This window comes from Panthera onca, chromosome A2, assembly GCF_046562875.1.
Source record: "Panthera onca isolate mPanOnc1 chromosome A2, mPanOnc1 haplotype 2, whole genome shotgun sequence".
NCBI lineage: Eukaryota > Metazoa > Chordata > Mammalia > Carnivora > Felidae > Panthera > Panthera onca.
This window is the reverse complement of record NC_138340.1, coordinates 13075872-13087272: the sequence shown is the minus strand read 5'-3', so window position 1 is coordinate 13087272 and position 11401 is coordinate 13075872. Positions and strand designations below refer to the sequence as shown.

At 55.1% G+C, this 11401-nt stretch overlaps 1 protein-coding gene across 3 annotated transcripts; it reads left to right on the top strand.

The window, feature by feature from the left end:
* Positions 1 to 3838: 3838 nt before the first annotated feature.
* On the top strand, positions 3839 to 6924 carry BST2 (bone marrow stromal cell antigen 2). 3 transcript variants are annotated; one of them, XM_060630605.3, is made up of 5 exons: positions 3839 to 4753; positions 5549 to 5675; positions 5904 to 5964; positions 6213 to 6344; positions 6577 to 6924. In XM_060630605.3, exons 1-4 carry the CDS (start codon positions 4508 to 4510, stop codon positions 6331 to 6333), a joined length of 555 nt encoding a protein of 184 aa, XP_060486588.1. In that variant the 5' UTR covers positions 3839 to 4507; the 3' UTR covers positions 6334 to 6344; positions 6577 to 6924. The 3 variants fall into 3 exon arrangements, with proteins under 3 accessions (XP_060486588.1, XP_081648145.1, XP_060486589.1); XM_060630606.3 differs by having other exon boundaries at positions 4262 to 4753; positions 5549 to 5624; XM_081792019.1 differs by lacking the exon at positions 5549 to 5675 and having other exon boundaries at positions 4240 to 4753.
* The last annotated feature ends 4477 nt before the right edge of the window (positions 6925 to 11401 follow it).

Genomic DNA, 11401 nt, shown 5'->3' with positions numbered 1-11401 from the left:
CCCAGTGTGAAACGTGCTTTGAATGCCAACATTCAGCCCTGGGGCCAGGTGAGAGGCCGGGACTGAGAAGCTGGTGCTGACTGAACCGTGGACCCAGGGCAGTGGCCGCAGCGGGTGGGGGCCACCTCGGAGCCGGCCTGCCCTGTGGCAGAGGAAGGCCTGAGAGCCAGGGACGGGAAGTGGCTGGAAGGACACAGGCGCGTCGGACACGTGGAGAGACGAGCATCCACTCCCTGCAGGGGCAGGAACAGACTGAATTCGGGATTCCTCTTTAGGGAAAGTGAGAGTCAGGGAGACACATATCCCCTGGGACCCACTAACCACATCCCTGGGAATTCAGTCTAAGGAAAGAACACACTGGATCCACAACTTATCAAAGGATGACACGGACGGACAGACAGGGCAGCGGGGAGGAGTCGAGCGCTGAGCTCAGTGCTTTTCACTTGCGCCTTGCCCCTGTCCTCAGAGCAGCTGGGGACAGCCGCCGTCACAGCCATCCTACAATCAGGCAGGCCCGGCGGGTGCAGGAGCTGGCCCAGGGCCAAGTGGGCCGAGCCCAGCGGCCTCCCAACCTGTGCCAGGACCGGGCCAGGGCTTCTCCTCCGGGGTCGTTCTCTGCGGCGGGGCCGTCCTGGGCGCGGGAGGGCACTGACCAGCATCCCTGCTCTTCACCCACCCGATGCCCGTAGTGCCCCTCCACTCAACCCTAATATGAAGTTTGTGACAATCAAAACTGTCTCCAGGGGCGCCTGGGTGGCTCAGCCAGTTAAGCGTCCGACTGGATTTCGGTTCACAGTTTGTGAGTTCGAGCCCTGCATCTAGCTCTGCACTGACAGGTGGAGCCTGCTTGGGATTCTCTCTCTGTCCCTCCCCTGCTCGTGCTGGCTCGCTCTCTCTTTCAAAATAAAGCAATAAACTTAAGAAAAAACAAAAACAGAAAACTGCAGACAACGCCAAATGTCCCCTGGGGGCAGAACTGCCCCTGAGTGAGGACCCTTAGGCCAGTGCCTTCCTACCAGGCAGGAGAGGACCCACCCAGGGCTATGCACAACTGAAAACACCTCAAAAGTAAGGCATTTAGTCAGCTCAACGAAATACGTGTGTAGTTTAATGAACAGAAGTAAAACACCTGAGGGGCCCCTGGGCGGCTCAGTTGGTTAAGTGCCAGACTTCAGCTCAGGCGATGATCTCACAGTTCGTGGGTTCGAGCCCCGCGTTGGCCTCTGTGCTGACCGCTCGGGGCCTGGAGCCTGCTTCGGATTCTGTGTCTCCCTCTCTCTGCCCCTTCCCCACTCAATCTCTGTCTCTCTTTCAAAAATAAAGAAATGTTAAAAAAAATTTTTTTTAATAAAAAAAAGAAGTTTGTTTCTTCAGTGTCCCTACATTATCCTGTCAAGATTGAGCACAAAACGTGGCATCTGGGTGGCTCAGTCGGTTGAGGATCCAACTCTTTTTAAATGAAATGTTTTTATTTATTTATTTTGAGAGGGGGGGGAGGGGCAGAGAGAGAAGGAGAGAGAATCCCAAGCAGGCCCTGTGCCACCAGCTCAGACGCGGGGCTTGATCCCAGGAAGCGCAAGATCATGACCTGAGCCACACTGAGAGTCAGATGCTCAAGCGACTGATCCACCCAGGTGCCCCTGAGCATCTGACTCGTGATCTCAGCTCAGGTCTTAATCTCAGGATCGTGAGTTTAAGCCCCATGTTGGGCTCCATGCTGGGTATAGAGGAAGGAAGGAAAGAAGGAAGGAGAGAGAGAGAGAGAGAGAGAGAGAAAGAAAGAAAGAAAGAAAGAGGGAGGGAGGAAGGAAGAGAGGAAGGAAGGAAGGGAAAGAGGGAGGGAGGGAGGAAGGAAGGAAAAGAAGAGAGGAGAGAAGAGAAAAAAGAAAAAGAGGGAAGGAGGGAAGGAGGGAGGGAGGAAGGAAGGAAGGGGGAGGGAGGGAGGAAAAAGAAAGAAAGGGAGGGAGGAAGGAAGAGAGAAAGAGGAAAGAAGGGAAAGAGGAAGGGAGGAAGGAAGGAAAAGAGGAGAGAAGAGAAAAAAAGAGGGAAGGGGGGAAGGAGGGAGGAAGGAAGGAAGAGGGGGAGGGAGGGAGGAAAGAAAAAGAAAAGAAAGGGAGGGAGGAAGGAAGAGAGAGGAAGGAAGGAAGGAAAAGAGAGGAGAGAAGAGAAAAAAGAAAAGAAAAAGAGGGAAGGGGGAGGAGGGAGGGAGGAAGGGAGGAAGGAAGGAAGGAAGGAAGGAAAAGATTAACCACAAAAAGAAAAAGTCCTGTTTGTGCTTCTCCCTCCTGCCCAGGATGTGGGCTTAGGCATGGGCTGCACACCCTGACTTCCTTCCACAGGGCACCGCACCGAAAGGGGGCAGAGAGTAACTTCACAGTGGAGACACCTGACGGATGCCACCTCAGCCCGGTGGTCAAGGTCAACATCGTAGTGAAAAGTCACGCTGACGGCATGTGCCCTGGACACAGCGCGCCAAGAAGGACACCTCACCTCTGCGGTCCTCCCCCAAACTGTCACCCCTAGGCCAACCGTGGAAAAACACCAGACACATCCCAACTGGGGAGCATCTTACAAAACACCTGACCAGTCCTCAAAACTGTCAAGGTCATCAAGAGCAAGAAAGCCCGCAACTGTTTTTCAGCCCAGAAGAGCCTAAGGAGGTGTGGCGACTAAACGTAACCTGGGGTCCTGGGTCGGAAAGAGGACATTAAGAAAAACTGAGGGAATCTGAATATAGACTTTAGTCACTAATAATGTAAGACGTTAGTTATCAGTATTGGTTCATTCATTATAACAGAGGTGCCATAGACCTGGAAGGTGTTAAAAGGAGGAGAAACTGGAATTGGAGCATATGGAACATTTTTGTACCGTCTTCACTATTTTCCTGCAAATCCAAAACTATCCTGAGATAAAATGATCCTTAAAAAAAAAAAAAAAAGTAACAAAGCTAAAATCAGAAAAATGGCAGCCCGTTTCCCCCGGAATGTCAGAGGGAAAAACTTACTGTTTGCCAGGGCCAGGGCCAGAGCAAGGGGAGTAAGGCACTCGCGTCAGCTGCGGAAATTAAGGGCGCACCAAAAGGTTCTATATCAGTCACACCCATTTTATAGGTGCAGAAACCGAGGCTGAGAGGAAATCACTCGCCCAGGTCCTACAAGGGCTCTTCACCCACGTCCTCGGCCTCTGACCTGCAGTTGTGGTCCCGAGGCGACCCCAAAGTTTGAAGGCCAGCGCGGGGCAAAGTCAGCTTTGCCAAGGGTCACGTGTTTGCACGTAGGGGCCTGGCCAGGGTGGGAGACCCCTCCTCAAGGCGCTTCAGCAAGATCCCCCCCCCCCCCCCCATTCTTTGTTATTTGGCTGCTGAGTCCGGCCCCTTCTGAGGCCTCTCCCTGGACCCCCGACACTCCCCGGGCACTTTGGGTTCACCGTATCCCAAATGGACCAGGTTGTCTTTCCTCAGAATGGCCGCATTTCTGTGTTATGCACCTTTCTTCCTGCTCTGCATCCATTGAGCGCCTACTGGACACCAAAGCACTTTGCTAGAAACTCCTCACTGGCCCCTACTGACGAGGCCGCCCCTGTTATTGCCCCACTTTACAGATGACAAAATGGAGGTTCAGAGGGTTTACTTGGCGCCCTGGGATAGAGAGGCAGAATCTAGAAGTCGGAGCCTGTTTCCTGCTGGAGCCAGGACAGGGACCCGGGCGACTTTATTTGTTGGCTGTGGCGGCCCCTGGTGGCCAAGTTGAGAACTGCGGCCTGCGTGGAGGGCGGGGTCGGAGGGTGGGGGGCATCCAGAGCCTCTCTGGGCTTGGGCTTTCATTTTCCCAGCCTCCAGTCCCTCCTCAGACACCCTGCATGGTTTCCTATAGTCCCCTCGGTGGGCCCAGGGACGCTAAGTGAGCCCCGGCTGGGTCATCACGGAGACCCCTAAACACAATATCCAGCCTGTTGGGTCAGAGCCAGGCCCTGCCCCCAGTCTTCCACACACCTCTCAGCCTCAGTTTCTCCGGCTTGAGGCTGAATCAACGGCAGCTTCTGCCTCCTCAGGTCCTGGTACACGTGAACAGCAGGCTGGCATGCACCAGATGCCCCATAACTGCTGCTGTCACCCTCAGTTACCTGCAGGGGAGGTGCAGGAACTTGAGATGGGGTGCCCCAGGCAGCCCTAGCTCTCCGCCCACAGGAACTCAGTCGCGGACACCAAGCCAGAAAACCTAGATTTTAATTCAGCACAAATAACCCACCTCTTTCCTGGGAAATAGAAACTGAAAGCTGAAACTTCTGCCTGCAAATACCCACTCGAGAGTCTCCAGGTCAAAGGATGCTCTCCAGCCTTTGTCATTGGCCAGGACGGCCGTCATGTTAATAAGGGGGCAGCCTCAGCCAATAGGACGTCCCAGCACCCCCCTAACTCCTGCCCAAACTCACTCATTCAGGGGCAGATCTAGAGGCACCTGCTTTTTACCACTATTGGCCTGTGCCCAGGACTGACTACTCAGAGTCAATGATGCCATGTCGGAGTCTTGTGTGGCAGAGGTGGCTGGGGGGCTTCCTGATCCTGGCGGTGCTGGGTCTGTCCGTGGCCCTGATCATCTTTGCTGTCAAGGCCAACAGCAAAGCCTGCAAGGATGGCCTCCTAGCAGAGGAGGAGTGTCACGGTGTCACCCGCCTCCTGGAGATCCAGCTGACCCAAGCCCGGGAAGGCTTACTGAGGACCGAGGTCCAGGCCGCCACCTGCAACGAGACTGTGGTAAGCTACTGCAGTTCCTGGAGAGGCCCCCGTGCTTGGGTGGTCCCCACCGGTCTAGATGGAGATAAAGACAGACCTTGAAACTGCCCCTGGACCCTCATATAGGGACCTGAGTCCCAATAACCCCCCATCAGGCTTTGGGGACCTCTGAATTCTCTCAGCAGTGCTGGTGCCCCAGCAGTGCTGGGGCAGGGCCTTAAAACTCCTTGGAGCATCCAAATCGGGTGTGTCAGTATCCCCGCTAGGATGTGCAAAAACCTCCAGCCTGCTGTGGGGGGGCTAGAAACTCCTCTCGGCACCAGTCCTGTATAGCAGAGATCCCATCTAGGGGTTGGGATGGGAAGGGGCTCTTTATACATCCACTGAATGAGAGAGAGACTTTGAAACTTTCATTTGGGTCCCTATATGGGGGACCTTGAAACTCCCGCTGACGTCTAACTTGGGCTCGGAAATCCCCCTGTGTTCTGGGCTAGAGGGGACCTCTAAATCTTGGGCAAAAAGAGGTCTAGGAGTTTCTCCTAGGGTTTGGGCATAGGGAGCCTCCAAATTCCCACGTTGGGGGCCTCAAACCCCCTATTTCGAGGATCACATCCTTAGCGGCCCTGGGAGGATGGGAGGTTGTGGCCATACTTGGAGGCGGGAGACTGGGGTGCAGGGAGGATCGGAGGTGAATCTGAAAGGGGTTTGGACCTGGACCCCTCTGAACCTAGGGCCTGGGGAGGGAGTCTGGGGCCCTGGTCAGCAGCCCCCCCTCTAGGCCAGAACCCCAGTCGCTAGCCCTCCCCTCTGTCCCAGGTAACCCTGTTGGCTTCCCTGGAGATGGAGAAGGCCCAGAGCCAGGAGTGGCTCTCGAAAAGGGAGGAGTTTCGGGGTAAGAAAGCACAAAGCTTTCCAAGGAGGTGGATTCGGAGGGATGGGTCAAGTATTGAAGAAGAGGGGAGAGGGAGGGCCCCAGGGTTGGGGTCGCTAGGGAGCTGCCAGAAAAACCCGGTGGAGGGTGTGAAAGGAGGACCCCAGGTTTCCAAGATGGGGTGGCATGGGGGCGGGGCGGAGGCGGTCTTAGGTCCCAGGATGGAGCCGGGTGAAGGACGGTGCCACTGTGCTGACAGGTTCCCCCCCACCCCACCCCGCCGTTTCTCTCCCACCTTAGGAGAGATTGAGGAGTTGAAGCACAAGCTGCAGAACGCTTCGGCGGAGGTGGAAAGACTGAGGTTGGCGCCACGCCCCCCGACCACGCCCCTTCCACCCGCCCGTCCTACCCCCGTCCTACCCCGAGACCCCGGACCCCCTTTGCACGCAAAGTTTGAATCCCATCCTGTCCCTCTGGTCCTACAAGCCCACTCTCCTCCCCACTGACTTGGTGCGGGGGGAGAGGGGAGATTCTGAGGGGCGACGAGGCTAGAGCTGGTGGCAATCAGTCCCGGGCGGTTGCCTGAGTCGTGCCCACATCTTCCCCCAGAAAAGGGACTGAGACCTCGAGCAAGAAAAAGGAAATCGCGTCTGCCAGCTCCTCGGAAGCGCTCAACCCCTTGGTGGTCTCTGTGCACCTGCTCCTGGCCTTCGTTGCTCTGCTGGCCTGAGGTCCCTGCGGGTAAGAAGGGGGCGGCCTGGGGTAGAAGAAAGCTGGGGACGGAAAGGAGGGAGTCCAGGATGAGCCAGGATTTGGGGAGGCGGCCTGCCTGCACAGAGAGGGGTTTGGGGGAGGGAGAGAGAGCTCACTGAGCGGGGAGGAGGCCTGGGGCCCGAGGTGAGGCTTAGGGAGGGGCGGGGCGTCTTTTGTTCCCCTTCAGTCCACCCTGAGTCCCTCTTCTGATGCCTCTTAGGCCACAGTCTGGACTGGTCCGTTCCTGCTCTGCTTTTCCCTTGGAGGCTTGACCTGACCTGACCGGTTCTGAAGAGGCCACGCTGTGGCACAGTCAGGGAGTCAGGGGAAGGGGGCGCCAGGCAGCAGCTGGAGGTACACGGAGAAGCCTTGAGGTTGGACAAGCAGGGGAGCTGGCCCAGGGCTGCCTCCCCCTCGGGCCTCCCCGCCCCCTCCCCCTTGCAGCGCTGGGCAGGGCAAGGGATGGGGAGACCTGCTTCTTGCTGTCACGGTTTCTGGAAGCTCACTGTCCTCTGAGGTCTTTGACCTCCTTAAAAAGTAAACACCCCTTCCGGGGAGAAAGACATTGCTCTGAAGTTCTTGGAGTGCCATTGTGTCACCCCACTGCGTCTGGGGCCTGTCCTGCAGGCAAATGTGGACACCCACAGACATCCACACCAAAGCTTCCCTGTTCCAGAATGTTCCCAGGAACCCCTTGGGTTTGGGCAGGCAGCATCCCACCGCCTCCCTGGCCCTCCTCAGTGGGACTGTCTTAAAGGACTGTACACCCTCACCAGCTATGCGCGGGGCAATCTATTCTTGCTCTCCTATCTACTCTCACTTCCTCACTGGATCTTCCGAGGCGTGTCCCAGTAAGGAAACCAAGGCTGTGACGGGGGACATCCTTTTGTACTTTCCAATCCCATCCCACAGAAAATTCGGGGCTGGTACTCAAACCTAGATCTGCAGACACACACACGCCAGGTCTTTGTCACAAGGCTCGCCCCCGCCCCAAACTCCTATTCATCCTGCAGTACCCCACTCTGGGAACCCCTCCTACAGAGAGTCCCTCTGGTTCTTCAACATTGAGAGCTGTTGTCCCGATAGACTCTTCATCTGCTTTCTGGGATCCTCGCAGGCTCTACAAAGCCTTCCTCCTCTGTTACCTCCCTTTCTCCAAGTTCTGCTGGAATCCCAACCGCTGTCCAGGCAGCTTCCTGCCCTTGGCACAGGAGCCAGGACCTTTGTGTCTATCAGCACTGCCGACTTTTGAGCTGGATTGTTCTCTGTGATGCTGGGGGATTTTGAACAACGCCCCTGGCCTCCACCCACCAGATGCCTGTGCCCCTACCCCCGGGCGGCGACGACACAGATTGCCTTCGGGCATTACCAAGTTCCCCGTGGGGGTGCAGACTCCCTTCCTGTGAGAATCTCTGCTCTAGAAGCGGAGATTCTGGTCTTCCTCATCTCTTGTGTCCCCAGCTCACAGGAGGGCTCAGGAGGTTGCTTTATGATGACCAAGTCATTTCACCCGTGTGAAATGAGAAGTCCCTGGATTTGCTCGGGATTTCTCAGCTGCTCGAGCAATCGAAACTCCCGATGCCCAGAAGCAAACCCTTCTCGCGGGACCCGGGGCCTCCCCCCACCTGTTACCGCAGCCCATCGCCGGACGGGCTCACATTCAAGAGACAACTTTTGATTGGAAAGGAATATGAGTCTCGTTCTGGAGGCCGGCCACCTGGGGAGAAGGCCGACTCTTGTCCAAAAGCCAACTCCGAGGTTTCTGCCCGGCCCAGAGATTTTTAAAGGGATTGAGGACACAGTTAATCAGTTAAGGGAGTGCAGGGGACTGTGGCAATTCTTAATTATGTGCCATCTCGATGGTGCCAGCCACAGACCTTGCTAGTGTGGTGCTCAGAGGTTGTGCAAGGGATCCTGGTTCCTTGGTGCCCCGTGGGGGGGCGGGGGGGAGGGGAGCAGGGGAGGTGCTAGAGGGTTTGGGTCCTTGGTGCCCAGGGTGGTGCAGAAGCTCTGTTCTTTCTGAGAAAGAATGCATGATCTATAAATATACAAAGAAAGGCTTAGTTAATCATTCACATGGGCTCAGCATTCTCTTGCAAAAATTTAATGACTACTAGGGTGGCCTGCGGGCCCACCCACCTCTGTCCTCAACTCCCGCCCCCAGAGCTGCGTTTCATTGATAAAGGGGACAGGCTTGCCCAACATGATGGACTCAACCTGTTCAGAACATTTCTCCTCCCAAGCCCCTATACCTGTCTGAGTATAAATTTCTCTCCCTCCTAAAGACGCCCCTGTCGGGGTCAAGATGGGCCACTTTGGCAGGAAGACTATTTTGAGTTAAAAAGCAATCAAGCAGCGCCTGGCTGGCTCCATCAGGAGAGCACGCGACTCTTGGCCGCGGGCTCGTGATTTCGAGGGTGATTTCGAGGCCCACGTCAGGCGTAGAGCCTACTTGAAAAAAGAAACTAAAATAAAAAATAAAAAGCAATCAGGGGCGCCCGGGGGGCTCAGTCAGTTAAGCGTCCAACTTCGACTCGGGCCATGATCTCATGGTTCGTGAGTCCGGGCCCCACGTTGGGCTCTGCGCTGACAGTGCGGGCGCCTGCTTGGGATTCTCTCTCCCTCTCTCTCTCTCTGCCCCCCCCCCCCACTTGCGCTCTCGCTCTCAAAAGAAATAAAGAGACTTTAAAAATAAATAAATAATAAAAAGCAATCAAAGCCCAGCAGATTCAGGAAAAGCTCTGTCCTCCCCACCTCCCCCCCCACGACCCCCGCAACTGCCTAAAAAGAATTTAAATAGAGGACCCGCTCCAGGAAGAGAGCTATCACCACAGATGAAAACATCATACTGCGAACTGGATGCGGTAGACAAGAACTGAGCAAGGCCTCTTTGACCCGAAATCCTCTGTGTCCCATTGTTTCTGAGTGGCCCAGTGCCGGAAGCCAAGCTATCCAACCAGCCTGATGGCAGGGCCCCGGGCGGTGGACTGACCGGGACTGCACGGCGGCCCACGCACAGTGAAGCTTCTTGTACTCCCGCTTTTTATGTAATTTGGCCTTAGCGTTGGTCAGGGCAGCCCCCCCTACCAATGAAAGTACCTGGGGATTTGTCAGTTGGGGAATTGCCCGCGACTCGCCACACACCCCCCCCCCCCCCCGGAAAAGAACCATTGGGGGAAACAAGATTCCGCAGGGAAATTACGCCGCCCCACATCCAGCCCTTGCCACCCCCTATAAAGACTCCTCTGCCTGGGGCGCCTGGGTGGCTCAGTCGGTTGGGCGTCTGACTTCAGCTCAGGTCACGATCTCGCGGTCCGTGAGTTCGAGCCCCGCGTCGGGCTCTGGGCTGATGGCCCGGAGCCTGGAGCCTGGTTCCGATTCTGTGTCTCCCTCTCTCTCTGCCCCTCCCCCGTTCATACTCTGTCTCTCTCTCTCTCTGTCTCAAAAATAAATAAACGTTAAAAAAAAAAAATTAAAAAAAAAAAAAATAAAGACTCCTCTGCCTAAAGGAAGGATAGCCTCCTACACTTCCCAGCCAAGGAGGGGGACAAATGGGTTCGAAATCCCCACTCCGGCGACAAAGGAATGTATCTGTGGATACAAGTTACTCCAACCCCTAGGCCCACTTCGCCCCCAGGAGGCATTCCAGGTGATAGAAGGACCTGGTGGGTTGAGGTACAGAATGGCTCATTAGTTCCTAGGTATACGTTGTCTCTCTGGGAGCGTATAAGGCGTGGGTTCCCGGGGCCCTCTTGGCTCCCTCCCGGCACCCCAGACCAAAGCGAATACTTCTGTTCCTTGTACCGCCATGGTTCAAAGGAACAATCAAGAAGTCATGTCCTTGTAAACGCTCCATTTGAGGAGCTAAATGACCTTTGAGTGTCGAGAGCTAGATGACCTTTCGTGAAAACGGCAAAGCAAATGCTTTAGAGACCGTAGATAAGCGTAGATACATAATGAAAGCAGTATGAAGAAATCAACCAGTAAGCAAAGGGCAGGAGGGAACGTTACAAGAAAATAATCATGACGCTCCTTAACGGGTGATTGCACAAAGGGACGTTTCTAGAATTAGGTCACGCCGAGAAACAGAGAACGCCCGCTACACGGAAATCGCTAACAAACATAATGCCACATTCGCCACAATAAAGCGGCCAGTCTAACACGCTGCCGTTGTCTGCATCCATTTGTTATTTTCGCTGACGCCGTTCATCCTTCGGGAACCCCTGCACCTGCTGGGGCTGGACCCCGGCAGCCCAGCACGTATTTGTTTAGTAAACGTTCACTCTTTTTCATCTTCCTGTGACTTGTGTTCCTTCCCTTTGAAGTCCCAGACCCCTACCCTCCTCCTCTCTTCAGTTTAGAGTGACTTCTATACCTGGGGCGCCAGGGTGGCTCAGTCACTTAAAAGTCCAACTCTTGATTGGGTCTTAACTCAGTCAGTTAAGGGTCCAACCCAGCTCAGGTTGTAATCTCACAGGTTCGCGAGTTCGAGCCCAGAGTCAGGCTCCGTTCTGACAGCGCGGAGCCTGCTGGAAACTCTCTCTCTCTCTCTCTCTCTCTCTGTCCACCTCCCCGCTCTCCCTCTCTCTCTCAAATAAATAAACAAACTTAAAAAAAAAAAAGGCATAGAATGACATAAATACCTGATTTTGCCTGGCTTTGGAATTTCCCTGTCTGTGTGGATTCCCCATATGTATGAAATTAAACTTTATGTTCTCTTGTTACTCTGTCTCGTGTCAGTTTGATTCTTAGTCTGGCTAGAAAAGATGTAGAAGGGGACAGGAAATTCTTACTCCCTGATACCCCCCTTTTTTCCCTCACTGGCTGTGACTCAGTGGGGCCTTGGAAAGTCAGTCTTGCAAGTCTGTGGGGTTCCGGCTCCAGCAGGAATCTCCCAGTGGTCAGCGGCTGCTGTGTGACCCTGCCCTGCGACCGGGCCTCTCTGGGCTCTGGTTTCTTTCATGTGGAATGGGGGCAACGGGGAAGGGAGGACACTGAGCTTCTAGTTCACAGTCTCCATAAAGCTCACATTTCACATTTACTGC